The sequence below is a fragment of the Heterocephalus glaber genome, unplaced genomic scaffold (assembly GCF_053883595.1).
Source record: "Heterocephalus glaber isolate CG9 unplaced genomic scaffold, H.glaber_assembly_v1.0 deba00001452, whole genome shotgun sequence".
Lineage (NCBI taxonomy): Eukaryota > Metazoa > Chordata > Mammalia > Rodentia > Bathyergidae > Heterocephalus > Heterocephalus glaber.
Genome location: NW_028258302.1, coordinates 6,831,304 through 6,852,192, shown reverse-complemented (window position 1 = coordinate 6,852,192; position 20,889 = coordinate 6,831,304). Strand labels below are relative to the sequence as shown.

The 20,889-nt window shown below is 45.5% G+C and overlaps 1 protein-coding gene across 2 annotated transcripts in view; it reads right to left on the bottom strand.

Moving 5' to 3' along the window:
* Grik3 (glutamate ionotropic receptor kainate type subunit 3) overlaps positions 1 to 20,889 on the bottom strand; it is a 210,904-nt gene that overhangs the window by 67,291 nt on the left and 122,724 nt on the right. For both annotated transcript variants that reach the window (XM_087215258.1, XM_004850974.4), the window contains exons 2-4: positions 18,190 to 18,366; positions 7,815 to 8,072; positions 287 to 468 (exon numbers count right to left, since the gene is read on the bottom strand). In XM_087215258.1, the coding sequence (XP_087071384.1) occupies positions 287 to 468; positions 7,815 to 8,072; positions 18,190 to 18,325 (576 nt within the window). In that variant the 5' untranslated portion in view covers positions 18,326 to 18,366. The remainder of the gene's footprint in view (positions 1 to 286; positions 469 to 7,814; positions 8,073 to 18,189; positions 18,367 to 20,889) is intronic.

Here is a 20,889-nt window from a genome sequence, read left to right as displayed (position 1 = left end):
TGCACATAGGTAGAAAGCATTTACTGGGCACTCTCAGTGTGCCAGGACTGGATGGGGTGATCATCCAGCTGTCCTCACACCAAGTCTGAATGTGAAGACCACTGTGTTAGTTTTGCTTTTGTGAAACTAAGGCTTGGAGAGGCAAAGTGACACCAAAGGTCACATAGCCAGGGAGAGTCAGTGCCAGGAGCCACACACCATGGCTGTATCGTATCCAGGAAAGGGGAGGTTGGAAGAAGTGGCCAGCAGACCCCAGCCACCCCTCCACTGGCTGGTACTCACGCACCTGCTTGAGGATCTGGGCTGCCATGGTGTGGCTGCAGTCAAAGATGATGCGGAACTCCCGGCCACGTTTCATCTCCTTGAGCAGGGGGCGAGAGTCATCAGAGTCGATGGGGAGCTGGCGGATCTTCAGGCGGATGTTGTATCTCGATGGGGCCATGATGAGCTCCTGCAGCCGGATGAGCCCTAAGGGGCATGGGGCACAAAAGACACACATGTGCACGCATGTATACATGGCTGCAGACAACAGGTCAGCAGTACATGGGGCACTGATAATGTGGCCCATGGAGATATGTGTGTACGCATGGACACAGCCAGAAGTGTCCAGAGACAGGCATGAGTGCACTCAGGCACAGACGTGTTCACCTGGACAGGCCTGCATGTGCACCAAGATTGGAGCACCAATGCATGTGTAATACAAACACACGCTTAGGCACATGTGCATACTGATATCAATAAGACATATACTTGACCTTAGAGACATGTGTGTAGATATAGACAAAGGCCTATGTTCACATGGATAGGTGCATATGTGTATAGAAATTCAAAAGGAGGCACAGACAGCAAGTTCCTTCTGACCACACCTACTTGCATCTCTAACCCAGCATAGCCATAGAGACAGTTTTGTGAAACATGGTGCATAATTTCCCAAACATCTTCAGAAAACCTGCCTCTGGAATGTGGACACAAGAGGTGGCTCCAGCCTCATTGGTACTAACACATCCCAATTGTTGGACTATTAAAGGCCAGGGTAGTCTTTGTGCCCCTCACCCCATGGGAAGGCTGCCTTGGTAAATTCATTCTTCTAGGTTTAATGCCACACCTCCTGCATGAAGCCTGCTTCTTTTGCTGTGTTCAGAAAAGACTTCCTTCCCAGACACCCCCACCATGGCCAGCTTACTAGACTTTTCCTTCCGCCTCCTCTGGCATCAAGTAACTCCTCTTACCCAACCACGAGGACCTTGAAATTGGGGAATGGGTCCCCATAACCCCTGGAGCGGGGCCTGTCCCTTAGGTGGTACTCAACAGAAATTTCCATAATTGGATTGACTTGCTGTTTTTCTTTGCCCACACTGAAAAATCTATCCTCCACTGTGGCATTTTGTAAAACCACTTAATCTGGGGACTTCCAGGGAAAACTGAATGTCACTTCCTGGAGACAAATGGCTTGCTTAGGTCTAATTAAGTTCATTTCTGTCCCTATTTCAGGCCCCATTCTTGTTAACTCCTTTCCGCAGTCTGGAAGGGAGTCTGCTTGCTGTTCTCCATGGCCCAGCCCATGCAGAAGGGGCTGAGCTAGCAGGCTGTCCCCTCCCCCACCTCGCCCCCTGCCATCCTTGGCTCAGTGGCTGCGTCCTGGCTCATTATTCACACAGCCACATCCCATCTCCTCACTAACAGGACTCTGATTTTCCTTTGGGGAACAACTGCTCCCCTATTCCCAGTTTATGTGTTGGGGGCAAAACGTGTAGCCCCAGCCTGGCCAATCAACACATCCTCTAGGAACAAGAATTGACTTAGAGATGGACACAGGACACAGTCGGCTCTATCAGAGTGGCTCTCAAAACCTGTGTTAGAACAACTGGTAAGAAACACCTCCTTTTCATTCAACTTCAAATAGGGAAGATATAATCAGGGGTCACCATATAGGACTTCTCAAGGACTCCAACAGAGCAGAGTCAGAGCGAACAAGCAGAGAGAAAGGAAGTTCTGATGATGCTCATTTGAGCCTTTGGATCGACCAGTACCTGTAGCTAAAATTACCCTGCACTTTCTAGTAAAGGCTGCCAACACCTCCTCACCCGCTGCCCAACACACACACAATATTTCTTCTTGAGCTAGTCTGTACCGGATGAAAGTTTGAAGCAACAGCTACAGTGTCCCACATCTGGACAGAATGCCTTCACTCAGCCCACTCCAGAAGGCTTCCAACAAAGCCTCATCTCCCAAGGGATCTCTGGTATACAACCTGAGTCTATTCAGCTATCCTTCCTGTTCTTAAGGGCTGGGCGGGTTTCTTAAGGAAAGTAGTCTGATTGCTGTCCATCATTTCACTGTGCTGGGGAGGACAGACATGTCTCCCAAAGAGCTCCAGCACAAGCTTTGCCACAGCTGCTATCTTGCTCCTATGCTACTGTCCTGACAATGTGCCTGAGTGAGCCTGCTGGAGGACAGAGATAGAGGAGAGCCGTGGCTCTCTGTGCTCCCACTCAAAGTCCTAGACCCAGGTGCAGTGGCTGGGAGAAGGATCCGGAGTCCTAGAGAGGTCTGAAACAAACAGGTCCCCATGCCTCCTAACTCTGGACTTGATGGGAGCAGGGAGACAATGCCAGTTGTCTTCAGCAGAAGAGGAGCCACAAGCTGACCCAAGCACACACCCAGTCCTGTCCATCCTCCTCCCAGTGTATTCAGAAATTCTCAGCTGGCTTCGCGGAATGATACTGACCTTTCACACCCATTACCTTGAGAGGCCCAGGGTGTGCATATCACTCTTCGTTTCCAGACCATGCTCAGCATCAGTAGGCATGCAGGCTTTGGGGACCCAGAACACAAGGACAGGGACAGGATAGATGCCAGGGCCTTCTTGTTAGCCGAGCACATCATCCTGTGTAATGCATGATGACCCACATTCTCCAGCAGCAAATGTCAGACCTCCTTCCCATCAGTGTATTCCCAAAGGAGACCAGAGCTCCTCTCGACCCAGCCCAGCAGAAGATGAGGCTGTCTTTGTTTGCCTGAGATGCGCTTTCCTTCCTGGCTGCTTCCCTAATCAATCCCTCTCAAAATATCTGCAGTGAATCATGGCTGTGAGAATCAAGCTTTTCACTTACGAAGCACTTCTGCATTCATTACCCTATTTAACCATCTCCCAATCCTAGAAGGCATGCGGAAGAGCGATTTTCATTCCAATGTTGCAGATACAGAAACTGAGGACTGCAGAAATTAAGGGACCTTCCCAAGATTTTGCAGGATGCTAAGAAGGAGATCAAAATTTGAGATCCAGTCTTTTGGCTCCTGGACTGGGATCCTTTTCTCAACCCCAGATTTTTCTAAATGTTTCCTTTCATTCCTGAGAGACTTTTTCTTTAGCTAGACTCAGTGGCAGATGCCTGCAATTGGGGGCTGAGGCAGGAGAATCACAAGTTCGAGCCCAAGTCTACACAACTTGGGCAGGCCCTGTCTCAAAATGCAATTAAAAGGGCGAGGGTGTAGCTCAGTGGTAGAGTACTTGCCTAGTGTGTATGAGGCCCGGAGTTCAACCCTCAGCATGGTGGTGTGGGGGGGAACTGTCTTTGTGCACAAGTTAGGTTGGAAAGGTAGAGAGGTGGCACAGCTCAAGGGACAAACAGTGATTGTCCCCTCAAAAGCCATTGTTTCTAAGGAAATTGCAAGGATAGCCCCAATTCTTTGCCCCTCCTGACATCCAAGCCCTTTTCTGGGTAACCTTGCAGTGTCCTCTAGCCTTGTGTCTTGTCTTGGCCAGTGGGATATTAGCAGGCATGATGCAGGCAGACCCCTGACATGGAACTGTATACACTGGGTTTAATATGTCACTCCTCTGCCATTGTCCTGCCGGCATGCACCTGCTGGAGGACGGAAATGGAGGAGAGCTTGGACTCACTGTCCTTCCAACCAAGGCCAGTCTAGATCAACCAATAGGCAGGTGAACAAGGGAGTTGAGACCAGAGAAACCTCCTAGCCAGGCTAGGTAAATTGCTGACCCTGTGGACTTGGGAGCTAAACAAATGCTTATTGCTTTAAGCCACTGAATTTTCAAAGTAGTTTGTCACTATAAAAAGAGCTAACAGATGTACCCTTTTCTGGATTGCTGAAAGAAATGGGCTTTTGTTTAAGAGCAATGTGCCAGTCCCAAGAAGTGACTCAGGATTGGGAAGACCCAATCAATACATTCTCATTTGACAGTGTTTAGAGTAGTAGGCATGGTCCCAGTGAGCTATACAGAACTGTCTTCTAAAAGATTCTGAGACAGATTTTCTTCCTTGACAAGAAGCATGAGTCACATTAACACAAATCCCTTTGGCTCCTACTCCTTCCTTCCTTCCTGCTTGGGCGTCCTCATGTGAAGAAGAGATGCTTGAAGTTGCAGCAACTTTACTGCGACTAAGAAGAAAAGAGGGTCCTGGCAAGACTGATCCAGCACTTTGATTTTGTCGAGCTGCTAAACAAGCCCTGGGAAGACCCATTCCTAGGTCTCAGTGATATAACTAAGAAGCCAGTGCTTGAATCAGTTTGAGTTAGGTTGTCTGTTACTCATAGCCAAAACATCCTAATGGACACAGCTCCTAAAGCAGATGCATTCGGAGCCTGTGCTCTAATGTACTTCCCATTCCCTGGGTGTGATGGACCACAAGCTGTCCTGCCTCTTACAGTGGCCTGACCCTGGGCACGTGCTTTTTGCCATCTTCTACTCACATTTAAGGTTCTATTATTGCTTGTATCCAGCTCTTGATTCCTAGGACCACTTGTCTGCTTGTCCAAACCCCTTCTCTTATTGACTCCCCTGTGTTTAAAAATGTTTGGACTGAACTCAATTGAGTCAAATTAGAATTCAAATTGAATAACACTAATTAAACATTGCAGGGAAGAATGTATTGGGCACTGGTAAGGGTGAAGAAATGATGCTCTCATCCCTTTTTTCTTTTTTCTTTCTGAGTGGTTAATAGTAATTCCAAACCATCAGATCTGAAGATCAAATGATGTGCATGCAGTCAGAGCTAGGAGCCTTGGGGACAGGGAGCTCCAGACTTAGCATTAGCTGTGACCAGTTCCACTAGCATGGTGCCCATCATCTTGCCGTGGCTTCTATTCCTCTTCAAAGCCTCTCCGCCCCCACCCAGCCTGGAGGCCCAGGCCCGCTGGGCAGTGGTTTATGCCAGTGTTTATTCTGCTCACTCTGTGTTTATGACATTCCAATTACAGCTTTTCAACATCCTGCTCACATCTGGTTTTTTTTTCTGTTCTGCCCCTAAGTTCTCTGCCAAGTGACCCCTCAAATGCAGCCCTCTTTTCTTCCTGCAGGTCCAAGACAGCCACCTCTGCTTCAACCTGTTTGCTCCAGGCTCTCCCTCCAACCAGTTTGTCTGACTTTTCCCTCCCACTCTCTATACTCAAACCCTCTCCTTAAGCCCGGCTCTCATCTCACCATGAGTGCTGTGCATAGTCTCACCTCTTCACTTTTGCTCACACTGATCCTTTCACTTGCCATGCCCCACCACTGCTCTCCCTGTCCTTCCATCCGAAGGCCCGGCAGCAAGTATCTAAGTGTCTCTCCTTGTCCGTAGCGAGCACAGACAAACCAAGGCCCCAGGGCTCCTTTCCCAGAGGCCTCCAGCTCTGACTGTATGCATATGTCACGTGATTCTTAGCTCCGATGGCCTGAAATCCCAGTGACCTCTAGACAGGTACCTACTCTTCTAAAATATGATTAACTATTCAAAACATGGGTTAACATCTTTACTTCTTCACCCTCACACTTTATCCTGGAATATTTAAGGAGAGTTTAATTCAACTTGATTTTCAGTTCTATTCAACTCAATCCAATTCAATTCAGTTCAATCAATATTTGAAAACACTGACATTGTACCAGGTTCCATGCTAAATCCTGGAGGCACAAAGAGTGTGTGGTCTGGGGGCAGAGATGGGCTCATAGATAGACATTCAGTGCAGCACGTTAAGACAGAAGGTACCACTCTGCTGCAGAGACCCCAGCGGTGACTCGGAGTGGGCAGGGATGGCACTCCTGCTGAAGACACCAGGCAGCAGTGGGGGCTCTGCTTTCAAGGGTCTCCTGTCTGGTGCTCTGGGTATAGTAGGAACTCAATGGCTGTTTGTGGAATCCCGAGATAAATAAACAACTTTCTGATTGTCTCTTCTGAGGGCTTCTCGCCCTGCGATTCCCACTGCCCATTAGGAGGTAATCAAGAGCTGACATGAATCACAGGCGCCTGAGAGCTGGAGGGCTCTTCCGAGACTGGATGCTGCAGCTCTTGACAAGTGGCAAGAATGAGGCCAGATGAGTTAAATGATTTGCCAAGGTCACTCTTTCTTAAGAGGCTGGGCTAAGAAACGGCTTGGGACTGAGTCCTTGGAAAGAGAGAGGAGTAGGAGAAGAACCAGCTCCTTGCTGGCTATGAGCACGGGCTTTAGACTTGACCAAGCCTGCAGGTGCTGCTGGCTCTGCCACTAGCTGTGTCCCAGTAGACAGGGTGTGTCACCTTGCTGAGCCTCAGTGTCTTCATTTCTAATGGATCACACCAAGGACTCACTGAAGTTAACCGAGAACACTCCTGCACGACTTGGCTCACCGCAGACAAGCGGTGGTGCTTTTCGGTGCGCCAACCCAGGAGCATTCCTCTGTCACTGGAGGGCCTGTCCTGAGGTTGACTGAGGATGAAGGCAAGCCTGGCAAAGAGCCCTTTCTCCCTCTTCTCCTCTGCTCACCCAGGCCCTTCCTGTGACTTCAAGCAGCGCTTTAGCCTTCTGTACATAGTTTTACAGAGACAGCAGTGTGGTGCCCTGTCTGGGCTCCCCATCAGTGCAGACCGTTCCAAGACCAAGGTGGGGGTTTTATTCATCCAGGCAACCACAGCTCTCAGCAATGGACGAGGCCAAAAGGAAAAGCCCAGAACATGTTTGCCAGATCTGCTGGTAGATATTTGTTCTGGGCCCATACTAAGGGGCCTGGGACCCAGATGCAGGGATAACACATTGTCCTAGAGTTTTCTGGGAGGTGAGTCCCAGGCTAGCTCAGAAAGCTTAGGCAGGACTGTTCCAAGTGGGTCCTACTCAGAAGAATGCTGCCATTAGCTCCAACTGGGCAGGGGGTGTAAGACGGATCCTTCTTCCGCGGGCCTGGTCTTGGCTGGGCCACGTGGTAGACTGGGGTGTCCACGTGTGAGTGGAGCTGCAGTGTAGGTAGAGACAAGTGTGTGTACCAGGCACAGGTGCAAAGATGGTCAGAACTCATTTCAGTGAGCAGCGTGTGCCAGGCAGTTGTCCACATTATACCCTTCAACCCCACATTTTGTAGATGAGGTGACCGAAGCCCATGAGTGGGTACACAGGCATCAAGTAGGATAGCTGAGATTGAGACCAGGGTGGCTTGGCTCCAGCATGCACACATGTAACTTCAGGCCATACCCCAAGTGACCTCTGGGTGTGACAATAGATAGGCTGGCTGCAGTCGGGAAGGCGTAGAGGCTGTACAGATGAGTACAGGTGTGTGTGACAGGTAGGCTGGGTGCCAAGTACAGATCTGAGCACTCAGGCTGGGTGGGGACTGGAGGTGGCACACAGGGGAAGATGTGAGGTAAGTGTGGATGGCCTGGGGCTGAGCAAGGTGTGAGAGTGTCCTGCACGCACAGTGCAGTGACCACAGGGACAGGGATGGGTGGTACCTGTAGGACACTGCCTTTTCCCCAGGGGCAGCTGAGTGAGGCAAGCAGATGAGAGCCTGAAGCTGGGGCTCTGTCCCCTCCGTCCTCCCAGCCCAGCCAAGCCTGACTACCCACCTGTACTGTCGTCGTAGACCACGGTGGCTGACCGCCACTTGAGGTGCTGGACCAGGTCAAGGATGGCTTGACTGAGTGAGGCGTAGTCAGGGTAGAGGTTCACGTAGAAGGTGTCCTTGTTGTCCAGTGGGTGGTGCTTCCAGCGCAGCTGGATATGAGGCACCTCCAGGGCGTTGCAGATGGACTGGACGGCGTTGGTGCAGGAACCCTGTGATGGCCCAAAGATCGCCACCACGCCGAGTGCCAGCTGGTCACAGGCTGCAGCAGTGGGGGAGAGCAGCACAGGGATCAGCACTGGGGGTTTAGGGACATGAAGGGGGCAGTGATTTTGATGATCTGGCATTGGGGAAAAACAGCATCTGGAACCCTCAGGAGGTAGACGACTTGCCATCTCTCTGAATCTCAGTTTTCTCATCTAGAAAATGGGGCTACTAATGTCAAGGAAGGTAAGACATGATGTGTGAAAGATGGTAGCATGATGCCTGGCCCTTAGGAAGCACCCAGGACACAGGTACACTGGTCACCTGCGATATCCTAGCCGTGGTGAGCAGCAACACCACCAGCTCCGTGCCAGGCCTGGCCCCCGGGAGCTTGGAAGCACAGGCATCCACTGGTGGACAACTCTTCACTGTCCAGTCCTGACTTGGCCATCTCCCCCCTCTATCAGCATCATCACTGAGATAGCTAACATGCATCTCAGACCAACATGTGCAAAGTTAACCACCTCTTCTCCTCCCCGCCTCCCTCACCTCTGTCAAGGGCACCTCCACTGTCCTTGACCTTGTGCCCAAAGCAGTGGCTTTGCCTTGACTTCTCTGGTTCTCTTTCAGACCACATCCCAGTCCAACTCCTGCTGCTTCTCCTTCAAAAGCTGTCACACTCTGACTATTTCTCCTACTCCTGCTCCGTTCTCTCTCCTACATCCAATCACCATGGTCTTGCACTTGGATTATCACAGCTCAATCATCCTCCCCAGTGTCTGTTCTGCTCTCCACAGCCAGCAAGGGCTCTCAGGGTATAAGTCTTTGCTTCAAGTGGTTCCATCTTACTCAGTGCAAAAGTCAGGGCCCTTACAGCAGCTGAAGAGGCCCAACTTGTTACAACTCTTCCCCACCCATGTTCCCTCTAATCTTTCTGACTTTGTCTCCCATCCTTCTGTCCCTCCCTCAGAGCCCTCAATCCCCACTGACTTCCATGATGTTCCCCAAATACATTAAGCACACTCCTGCCTCAGGACCTTTGTGCTTGCTATCCCCTCTGGCTGGAATGGTCCTTCTTCATATACCAACATGACTGTCTCCCCCTTCTTTCAGATCTCTGCATCTGTATCTTATTAAAAAGGTCACCATTGCCCAACCTCTAATAGAAAGTCCCACCACACTTCCTAAGCCCCACACCCTGTTGTCTTTCTTTCTTTATTAAATGATTACCAGAAGTCTTGTTCATTTGTTGACTTTCTCCTTCCACTAGAATGTAAGCTCTGAAGAGAAAGGTGCTTGATCGCTGTCATTTATTAGTATATCCACAGTGCTTAACCAACATCTGAGGAGTGAATGAGTGCCAAATCACTGCCTTCAAACTGTCCATGATCCTGAGGAGGCTCCAGGCCAGTCAGAGAGGCTTCCACTGGGCTGGGATGGCCCAACATCAGTGGCTCAGTAGAACATGGGCAGCTGCAGCTCAGAGAGGATTTTGCCTAAAGAGCCCTAAAAAGGGGACCTCTCAGGCTCACTCATGAAGGAAGGCGCCTGAGGAACCACGCCCCTTTTTTTCCAGCAGCTGTCTCTAATTTTCCTGGTCTCCATACCCTTTCCTACCCTGTACAGAGGGGCAGAGCATGTGATGTGCACCCACAATGCATGTGGGGGGACATAAGGCAAAGTTCACTTGAGGTGAACCTCCTGTGGTTCCAACACATCCTGGCTGCCTCAAGGGCTTCTGGGAGTGACCTCGTGGGCACAGGCCTGCCTCTAAGATTTTAGGGCCCAGGAGCTAGAGTACAAATGGAGACCCACATGCCATGAGGCTAAATATGTAAATGGGAGTCAAGCTAACAAACTGTTAAACAAAATACATATTTTTTTCCTACCTCGACAAGTGCACCTTTGTAATGGCCTGGAAAGTCGGGTGAGAATGAAGATGTCTCACACACAGTGATGTGGAGAGAGGTGGCATCCAGCCCCCAGCTTGTCCTGCCGGCTCCATCCTGAACCATAGGAGCTTTGCACCTTCCATGTGGGCACCCCAGCCCTTCTATCCAAGCCCCATCCAAAGTTCTGCACACAGCTGCCCCCCCCGTTGCCCCCAGGGCCTGGAAGTGTGCGCCTTAGATAATGGCTCTCCCTCCAAAGGACAGACCTTGGGGAGAGGGGCGTGGAGGCCCTGGGAGTGGGCTCAGGGCCGCTTGGGCAGGGAATTCGGGGGTTCTAGATACAGAGAGCAAAGTCTAGCAGGCCCTTGAGGGGCGAGTCCCTTTGGTCCCAAGGATGCCTGTCCTGGGAGGAGAGGCTGACCGGAGGAGGGCGAGCCCCATCCAAAGCACAAAGTGCTACCACCTGATCCAGACGTACAGAGTAGATTTGACTTCATGACACTGGGTGATCTTTGAGTATTTTTCTTCTTAGCTAACATCCATCGCTAATCTCACTGCCTCTTGGAAATGGGAAATTATTAGGTAAAGTAGTTTTTTTTCCTGAAATTTCTACTTCCTCCAATAATATCAGAGAATGCTACTTATGGCTGGGGTGAAAATGCAGCAGTTCAGAGGCTGGCTAGGCATTGCCAGGAGCCTGCCAGAGGCCCCTAGGGGATAGGTGGTGGCAGAGTCAGTGCGGAGAACATCTCCTGGGGGACCAAGATTCCTTGTGGCCAACACCAAGGCAGAGGAGGATACAAAGTGGGGGATGTGGTGTCTTCCTTGCACTCCTATGTGCAGCGACTGGAGGCCAAGTCAGTGAAGCACAGTTTTGTCACCTTAAAGTCAAGCCTTGGGTAGCCTTCGGTGTGACTGTGTGTGAGACGAACCTCAGTGATAATAAATGCTTCAAAAATAGGAACTCTGGGTTTGTTAGCAAATTGTCAAGTTTAGGGACAGTTCTCCTTTTCAATGCCCTTTCTCCAAGGATGCTGTGCCCCAAGGCTGTATGTGGCTCACTCGTGGCTATTGAAACTGGATACCAACACGGAGCAGATGGTCACAGGGAGTGACAGTCGTCCAGGACTGGTCACTCTGTCTTGTCCAAGCCTGAGGCCGTGGGCATCTTATAAAATCTGTAGGATTCTCATATTCTACCTCCTATCTCTGTTTCAAACCTCCTAGCTGTCCCCTGATATCCCTGTTTCTGTCCCCGCACATCTTGCCTCTATTCTCTCTTTTACCCCGAGGATGTTCAGATGGAAGATTTGGTTGCAATGCTTGTATGTCTTCTTCCCTCCCACCACTGCTTCTAAGAATCTGCCTCTTGGATTTTCTGTGCCTTGAGGCAGACTAGATGATGCTACCCCACCTCTCCTAACCTCAAACAACCCAACCTCCCAGGTCTTCCCCGCTCCCAGGGTCCAGAAATCTTGTCTGACTGAGGCAGGGGAGGGCAGACCAAACAACGTGTCATGCTGCATAGGATTATAAGAATGCTCTTGAAGGAAGTGGTTTTGTTTGGCTATTGACTGTTAGGATAAGGGTAAAGGTAACTTTAAGAGCAACTGTGATAGGGAAAGTCACATCCCAAAGCTGTAGATCATAATGCTGATGGCATTGATGAGGGTGACATTGATGGGGATGTGGTGACGGTAATGGTGGGATGCTAATGTTGGAGTTGATGTTCAGATCGATGATAAAGATGTCAATATCACCACAGTGATGGTGATGACAACCATAGGAAGGACAATAGCGATGTAAGCATTGAGGAGAGAGGAGGTGACAGTAGTGGTGATGGTGAGGACAGCATCAGTGGGATGGTGGTGGTGATGTTGATGAGATTGAGAGTCAGGAAGCTACTGTTGTCATGGCAACGATGGTGATGAGGATCCTAGGAGTGGTGATACTGACACTGATTTGAATGGATTCATGTGATAACAATTCTGATGGCACTGAGATCAGTGATGATGATGATGTTAATGCCATCACAGTAATAGAAATGATGACAGTAGGAAGGGTGATGATTTTGGCATTGATGAGACTGGCAGTGACAAAGATGTTGCCGTCCTAACAGTGACAGAGATGGTGATGGCAGGGGTAGTGATAGTGTTGCTGACATTGTTGAGTGGAGGTGATACCACAGTGGATGGGGATGACAGTATCAGCAGGATGGCAGTGCTGATGTATTGCTGTCGACAGGTGTGACAATGGTGGTGATATTGTGTTGATAATACCCATACTGGGTTTCATTTTTCCAGAGATGTAGTGATCAGATTTCACTGTTGAGTGGCAGGAAACATCAGCCCTATCCTCCATCTATTTCCTCTCTTTGGCCTCTCTCCACATTCCTTTGCCCATCCCCCCCTTTCCTTCAACTTTCTGAGGATCTTCCGTCCTGGAAGATCAATGCTACTCCCAAGGACCAGGGCAGGGTTACAGCAGCAGTACCAGCAGTGGGAGCTTTCTCTCCAGATGTTTCCAGGGTAGCAGCCAACCCTTGTTCTGGCAGCCCTAAGCACACAATGCAGTAATTACATTATTTGTGGCTTCAATTTTGAATCCATTTTCTGGTCATTTTACAGTAACTCAGTGGTTCACAGTCTTTGCAGGAGTCCCCAGCCTGAATGGATCCCCCCTCCTTCTTTCCATGGCAATTGTAGTTATAGCAAAAATTATCCCAATCAATTTGTGTCTTAAAAGGAATTGAGCAGCCCAGAGAATAAGTGAAGGCAGAGGAGCCTGGGGAATGCTGGGTCGATTCCAGGCCCGCTCTGGTCAGACTTGGAAGAAACCCCAGGCGCTCTCTGGGTTGCTGGCTCAGGCACTGCTTGGCAGTCACTCGTCTTTTAATTTTCCACAAAACATTTCGAAATAAAGACAATAAGTGAAAGTCCCTTTTAATAGGGAAAGGCCTCCTGGGCCTCGTGCAGGGGGAGAAGGTCTAATTCAATCAGAGCTGGTGGGGCAGGCGGTGCCAGGCTCTATGCCTCCATGTCCCCTCGCTCCACATGACCCAAGGTGACTGGATCCAGCTGGGGGGTGGTGATGGGGCTGAAGACTTCCCTCTAGGATTATCATTGGACTAATCAGAATTAGGCCTAAGTGCACTCCCTTAGAAGAGTCCTAAAGATACTCTCGAGGAATACGGCTAAAAATACCAAAGATTAAAAGAAAAAATAAAAATCATGGGAACATGAGGCTTCCTGTTAGGCAATGTGCCCAATGGGGAGCATGATCCAATAGCAGAAATGCCTCTTGGGTCAGAGTTTCTCTTATGGGATGTTATCTATCACTGTTTATTCAATTTACAACATAGTAAAGTGAATTAGTTTTAAGCAAATAGTGGGTAAATTTTCACATATAACTGCCCTCATATATCATGCATTCATGGGCCCTGTACTTCCTAGACCAAGCTGTAGCATGTTTCTAACACCCAACAAGGCTTTCTTGATCCTTTCCAGCCACTACCCACTTCACACTACACTCTCCCCTAAAGTACCCTCTTTTCACCTAACATTACATCTAAGGTTCATCTATGATATGGTGTATAGCAGGAGTTTGTTTTGTTTTGTTGCTGATTAAAATTCCATTATATAACTATTCCCTCAATCTATCCATTCTCCTAGGGATGGGCTTTTAATTTATTCCCAACTTTTGGTTATTACCATTGAAGTGGCTAGGAACATTCTCGTAGGCAAAAGATTTAGCAGATACTGCCAAACAATTTTTCAGAGAAGTTGAAATTTTCACTTTCACCAGCGTTATGTAGAAAAAATAGACCTCAACCCCCATCTCCCACAATACTCAGAAAATCAGTTTGAGTTAGGTCATAGAGCTAACTATGAAAAATAACATAATAGCGCTTCTAGACAAGAACAGAGGAGAATATGTTTATGAGCTCAGGATAGACAGAGACTTCTCAAGCAGAACACAAAGCACCACAATGGAAAATATTAATTGGACTTCTTTAAGAACTTTGCTCCTCAGAAGATATTACTAAGAATACTGCAATGAATATATTCTATATCTCTCCAAAAAATAAAAAGGATACCAAGAGAATCTTCAAATGACCTACCAGCATAAGAAAATATATTCAACTTCTGATCATCAGGGAAATACAAAATGAAACCACAATGAGATAACCACTACATAAAACACCAGAATAGCCAAAATTTAAAAATAAAACTGACTTCACTAAGGGTTAGTGAAGATGGAAAGCAGCTAAAGTCTCATACCCTTCTGGTGAAAGTGCAAATTGGTACAATGACTTTGAAAACCTGGCTTAACGCAGGCACATTCTATGAGCCCAAACCTCCACTCCTCAGGATGCCCAACAAAGGGGAGTATATCTGTGCATCTACCAGTATCTTCATAGCAGTATTAGCCCCAAATGGAAACAGCTCAAAGGTGCAACAAAAGTAAAATGCATTTTGGAGAACAGTGGACTACCGCTGCATTCAACAGCACAGAGGACTCTCATGAGGACACTGCAGCGCCTAAGAAGCCAGGCTGGAGAAAAGGAGACATTGGATGATTCTAACCTACATGAAATTCATCAGGGCAAATCAGGGCATGGCAGCAGCAGGAGAACAATGGTGGCCTTCCAGAGGCGACCGTGTGGAGGGCTACAGAGGGGCTTCTGAAAGGCTTGCGTGGTCTACAGCTTGATTTGAGTGATAGTTATGTTTTTGTTTGGGTCTGGCTTGATTAAGTTTTTCTTCTTCATAAACAAATGCTCCCTGGCCAAGCTGAGGCTCCAGCCTCTCTTTCCTCCACTATCGCCTGTCCCTCAGTCTAGCACCTGTCATGTCAGCCACACTAGATGTAAGTTCTGTGATACAAGGGGCTGGCTTTGTCTCCTTAGGGTTCCCAATACTTGGCACATAGTGGGAGCTCAGGATGCACATATATCAAATTTCCCAAGTATATGAATTGGCTTTTTCAAATAACTTGTGTTTTCCACTCTATTTTCTTTTTCTTTCTTTCTCTCTCTCTTTTTTTTCTTTTTACCATTTTCTCTTTTGATTTTATGAAAAAATAAAACAAATTTTCATAACAAAATAATAAGAGAATAACAGTAGTTAATATATTGTGTATCATAATCTTGAAAGTAGTTACTCAGAGTATAAGACATGAACAAAAAAGGTTCTCTCATACAAAGAAGAAATGAATAGATAATAGCACAAAACTTTCTTTTCAATAACTAAGAGAAACTAGTAGTGTAAATGAAACAAATTAGCAAATACTGTACTTTAAAATATTTTTGAAACAGTGAAATTGGTAATTTGGGGAATTATTTGAACCTCTCCCTACTTCTTCTTATTTATCTATCTCCTAGTTTGATATATATATATATATATATATATATATATATATATATATATAGTGATGCAGGTGCAAGGGAATGAGATTCCCTTGGTCTTGTGCCCACATGGAGCTCTGTGTTCTGGCTCCACGCATTTGTTCTGTTTCCTGACCTTTTTATTAAGCAGTTTTGGTTTAGTCATTTTGTAGGTGGACAAGACTGGGCAGAGTGTTCGCATGGGTGCTTAGCAGGAAGATGGATACTTCTCTGTGCAGCGCTGGCCACAGGGCATGCCAAGAAGAGAGCAGGAGGACACAGGCGGGGTGGTTGCTGGAGCAGGGAGAGGGCTGCTGCCGGGTAAAGGAACTCTTCAGCTAAATCAGGGTGTTCTCTGTCTGGCTGTCAGCTGACTCTGTGATTCAAACGTGTCGGCAGTCATTGTTCTCAACTCCAGAAACCCTCTGATCCTCTATGTGCAGGTCGGTGGGAGGCAGGTCTTGACTTGGTGGTTTGGCAAGTGGAGAGTAAAGGAGCCCAGTGTAACAAGACCAAAGTCCTACATAATACTGACTATGGTGCCAGCCACTATACATTTACAGAGATGCACCCATTTCATAGCCAAGGAAACTAAGGCATGGGGTATTTTGTCAAAGGTCACGGATAGCTCCCAGGCTGTGTTATGTTGCCTTTCTATGCTGAGATGCTTACCTGCGATGGGGCCATGGAAAACAGAAACAGCTGTAGGTAGCACCTTGAGAGGTCTGCAGCTGAGAATCTAAGAGATCAAGGGTCCCAGCCTGGGAAAAAGTTGTTCTTAATTATAAACTGGGAACCCTTAAGAAAGACAGATCTGTGGGTGGGTCTCAGTCTGCCCAGGATTCACAATGACACTCTCCCCTTGACTTAGCCAACAATGGTACCAGCCAGTGGTGCTCAGGCTCCCACATCCTAAACGTACACTATCCATTTGTTGCCTCATTCAGCAATCATTTCATTGAGCAATTATCATCTGCCCATCTGCTGGGTGCCACGGGACTATATCAATTACCAAGAGAGAGCCCTCTCTTTGGTGTTGTTGGACAGAGCAGAAAAGACATTAAATATGCAATTATTCAACTAAAAATTGTGATAAGGGTTTTGAAGGGGAAAAGCAAGGGGATATGATATTACATTATAGGAAGGATGACCTAGTTACCTGGAGAATGAGATTCCTTAAGCTCAAGACATTCAAACAGAGGTACATGGAAATCTAGGGTTCTGTGGAAGCTATTTCCAGAGTTATCTAAGACTTAAAGTTAAATTAGAATCAAATGTATATGAAAAAATACAGTACAGATATGCTGTCTCCCTTGGCATCTGCAGGGGATTTGTTCTAGGACCCTCCTTGGATATCAAAATCAGCAGATGCTCAAGTCCCTCACATGAAACGGTGGAATATTTGGATGTATCTTGCACACACTCTTCCATTGACTTTAAGTCAGCTTTGTATTACTGTACTTTTTTTTTTTTTTTTGGTGCCAGGGATTGAACTCAGGCCCCTGCGCTTGTGAGGCAGGTGGCAGCACCACTGAGCTAAATCCCTGGCCCTGTATTACTGTACTTACAATAGTTAATACAATATAAACATTATGTAAATAGGTGTTATGCTATATTGTTTAGGAAAAAATGATGAGGAAAAACTGCACATGTTCAGTACAGAGGTGATTATTTTTCCTGAATTGTTTTGATCTGTGTTTGGTTGAATCCACAGATGTGGATCCCATGGACAGGGTGAGGGCTGACTCTGTGTGTGTGTGTGTGTGTGTGTGTGTGTGAACTATTCTTTAAAAAAGAAGCACACTTATATACTCTAGAGTGTTATATACCACACTGGAAACTTCTAGCCCATTCAGATATTAACAAGTTATCTTTTTTGTGTGTGTTTGAAGACCTCAAGTCACCAAAGCTTGAGTTAATTTTGATTTTAAATATGCCTACTAAATATGAGCCACATTTGTTTTTATTTCATTTTTTAAAAATTCAGATGTGGGAAAACTGTTTAACTGGATTTACTACAATTTATTTTTATGAATTATGATTTTCTTGTTACTTTGCAGCCAAAACAAAACAAAAATGTACCCAATATTGAGGCCAATGTCAGACTTCAAGGGTCTTCATAGCATCTGGGGTAGAATTGGTATAGGCACAAAATCAGCTTTGTTGTTTTTAGCAAGTCTTTTTATGGCAAATAGATGTTGTACATTTGAACTTACACATTATCTGCTTTATATGTATTGTACATATTGATTATTTTGGGTGGGATTTCAATGGAAGACAAAACAAGCTTTCAGAGCAAGATGATTATAATTTTAAAAAGATGATTGTAATTAATAATAATGCATGTTTTAAAATAGAAAAAAGGATTTTAAATGTTCTCACCAGAAAGAAATGATAAATTCTTGAAGTGATGGATATGCTAATTCTTCTGATTCGATCATTCCACAATGTATACATGTAGCAAAACATCACATCTACCCCATAAATATCTACAAGCATTATTCGTCAGTTAAAAATAATACAAAATCTTAAAAAAGAAGAAAGGAAGGTTGAAAATGTCTGACTGGGTTCAGAGGTGCTGGAGACCTGGGGAGCCTCCATCTGGCAGCCAGTCTCAGATCTCCATGCCCTTCCTGCCTCTCATGGCCTCTGATCCCCTCACCAGCCACCCTTCACAGCCTCTACTCCCTCCTGCCCCATATGGTGGCCTGGCAGTTCCTGATGGACACCCTGCTCCTGGTCTTGGGAACTGACACAGTCTGAGTTGAGCTGGGACTGAGACAGGTTCCCAGACCAAGTGGAAAAGGTTCCAGCCCCAAACCCACCCAGAGCTCTGGGATTGGACAGGAAACGCAGTCCCACCCGGGGAAGACAAGAGGTAGGAGTTGCACACTCACCCTTCTTGGTTGCCTCAAAGCTGTCATGGAAGTGAATCCTCTGGATGTCATAAGTCAAGGTTGTGTTGGGCAGCAGGGTCCTGTTCCTGTTGATGATGTTGGCAGAAAATCGAAAGGCATGTTCCTCGGCGTTCATGACCTGGGCATTGGGGCCATCTGCATACTCAAAGATTCCTCCTGTGGGAGATGGGTAAGACTGTTGTGGTAGGGAGGAGAGATAGGGATCCTGCAATGCTTGACTCAGGTCTCATGGACAAGCAAGCACCCCCCACGCCGAGTTCAATAATATCATAGATAATTGCCATATATAGAAGTTATGCAGGGGCATTAGAAATATGAAAATCCTTCTAGTTCATTTCATCCAAGTAACAAATTCCTGATAACAGAACCTGACAGGGCCAAAATAAGATTACCAACTTATTAATACTGCTGTGAAAATTCTCAATAGATTTCTGGCAAGTAGAATCTACCATATTACAAGGATAATGTACCATGACCACACAGAATTTTATTCTAGGAAAGTAACAACACTGGTTCAATATGAAGAAATCTGTGAATATCATTCTACTACATCAATAGTTCAAAGGAGAGGAAAAAAAGATAAACTCACAAAATAGAGGAAGGCACTTCATAAAATCCAATATCTACTGCTATTAAGAATGTTTAATAAAACAGCACCAGAAAAGATACTTCCTTGAAGTACCTTTAGTTCACATCTGCTTTTAATATCACAATAACTTATGTCCAGTGAAACATTAGATGCATTCTTGTTAAAGGAAAAAAAGTGTCGGTAAAGATTCACACTGTATCCCTAACAAACCAAACAAGATAGAAAATATTTTTAGAGGCATAACTTTTGGAAAAGAATAATCCTTATTTGCAAATATAAATATTTCCCCTGAAAAGCCCTTAAAAGAATCCCTAGCCATGAGAACAAGTAAAAGCTAGTAGGAGAGTTAAGGGAAGTGACTGGGTAGCACAAATTAATAGTATTTCTTTGTATCAGTGACAACCAGTACTAAAACATAATAGAAAATGGATTTCCTTTATAATATCAGCAAAAAATTAAATAGCAAACAATAAACCAAATACGCAGTGTGCAATTCCAGTTTCTTTAAAATGACAAAGACAAATAGAAACAGCTTAAGTGAGAGATACAAACACATACTTAAATGAGGAGACATGTATTCCTGCGTAGTATGCATGGGTCACATGTCAATTTTCTACAAATTAATTTTTTAGTTTAATTCAATTCCAATCAGAATCGTGGAAGGATTTTTCTTTTACTTGACAAAATGACTCTAAAATGTATCTGGAGCACAAAACAAGATAATGACCAAAATATGTCTATAAAAGAATGATGAAAGGTGATTTGTATTGCCAGATTTTAAAACACATCATTAAACAAAAATAATTAAAGCCACATTGTAAAAGTATGTGAAAATACAGATCAGCAGAATGAGGCAAAGCTCCTTTGAGAGAGACTCGACTAGAGATAAGTACTTAAAACATAATAAAGATGGGCATTTTCTATCAATAGGGAAGGGATGAATTCATTAATTGTGCTCTGATAATTGTTCAATTATTTGGGTGAAATTTAAGTTAGACTCCAATCTTAATCCATGCATTAAAATAAATTCCAGATGAAATGCAGGTTAAATAGCAAGAAAACAAGAGAAGGGAAAAGAGAACACTATAAAACTATACAAGAGAAAATAGAGGTGAGTATGGTACAATATTGGGGTGGAAGAGGCCTTTCTAAGGACCTCAGCAAAGTCAGGAGTTGTGGGACAAAGACCATTACCTCCATAAGAATAACATTAAACTTCTACACATCCAAACGACCACAGAGAACATTAAATGCCAAACAGTAGTCTTGAAAAAAGCATTTGTAACATACACAGCAGTAAAAGGTTGATGTTTTTGTTTTATAAAAATACTTAAACTCAAGAAAAAGACAAGCACTCCAGGAGAAAAATGGGCAAAGGAAAAGGATAGACATTTCACAAAATAAAATAATAACAAACAAGCTATTAATGAATGAAAGTATGTGGGACTTCCCTAATAATTAAACTCAATTTAAATCAACAATGAAGTACTATTTTTCTCCTATAATTGGCAAGAATATAAAACGAATTATCACACCCAACTTTGATGAAGGTGTTGAGAAACAGACACTCTCTCAACTGTTGGTGGAAAGAGGCCCTATAACCCTGTTTTTTGTTAACAGCCACTAGAAAGGCATCAAAAGCATTAAAAAAGTTCATGTCTGGTCTGGGGATTTAGCTCAGTGGTGCCACACCTGCCTTGCAAGAGTAAGGTCCTGAGTTCAATCCCCGGTACCAAAAAAAAGTTCATGTCTTTGAATCAATTGTTTGATTTCTAGAAACTCACTCCAAAAGTGGGCACATAGGTTAAGTATGGAGAAGGAGATCTAGAATTGTCCAATCAAAAAAGAAAGAAAGAAAGAAAACTGTAGCATATCCATACAACAGCAAAAATGTAATGATATGGGAAATATGATATTTTTCAAATGAACAATGAAGGTTTTTGCAGGAATTCAGTGATGCTTCGACTCAATAAAGAAAATGGGTAGGATATGGAATTGAAGTTACTGCCATTAAGAATACAAGGAGACATCGCTTCTTTTATTTTAAAGCTTTTTTACATTTTCCAAATAAATCTTTATCCTTATTAAAA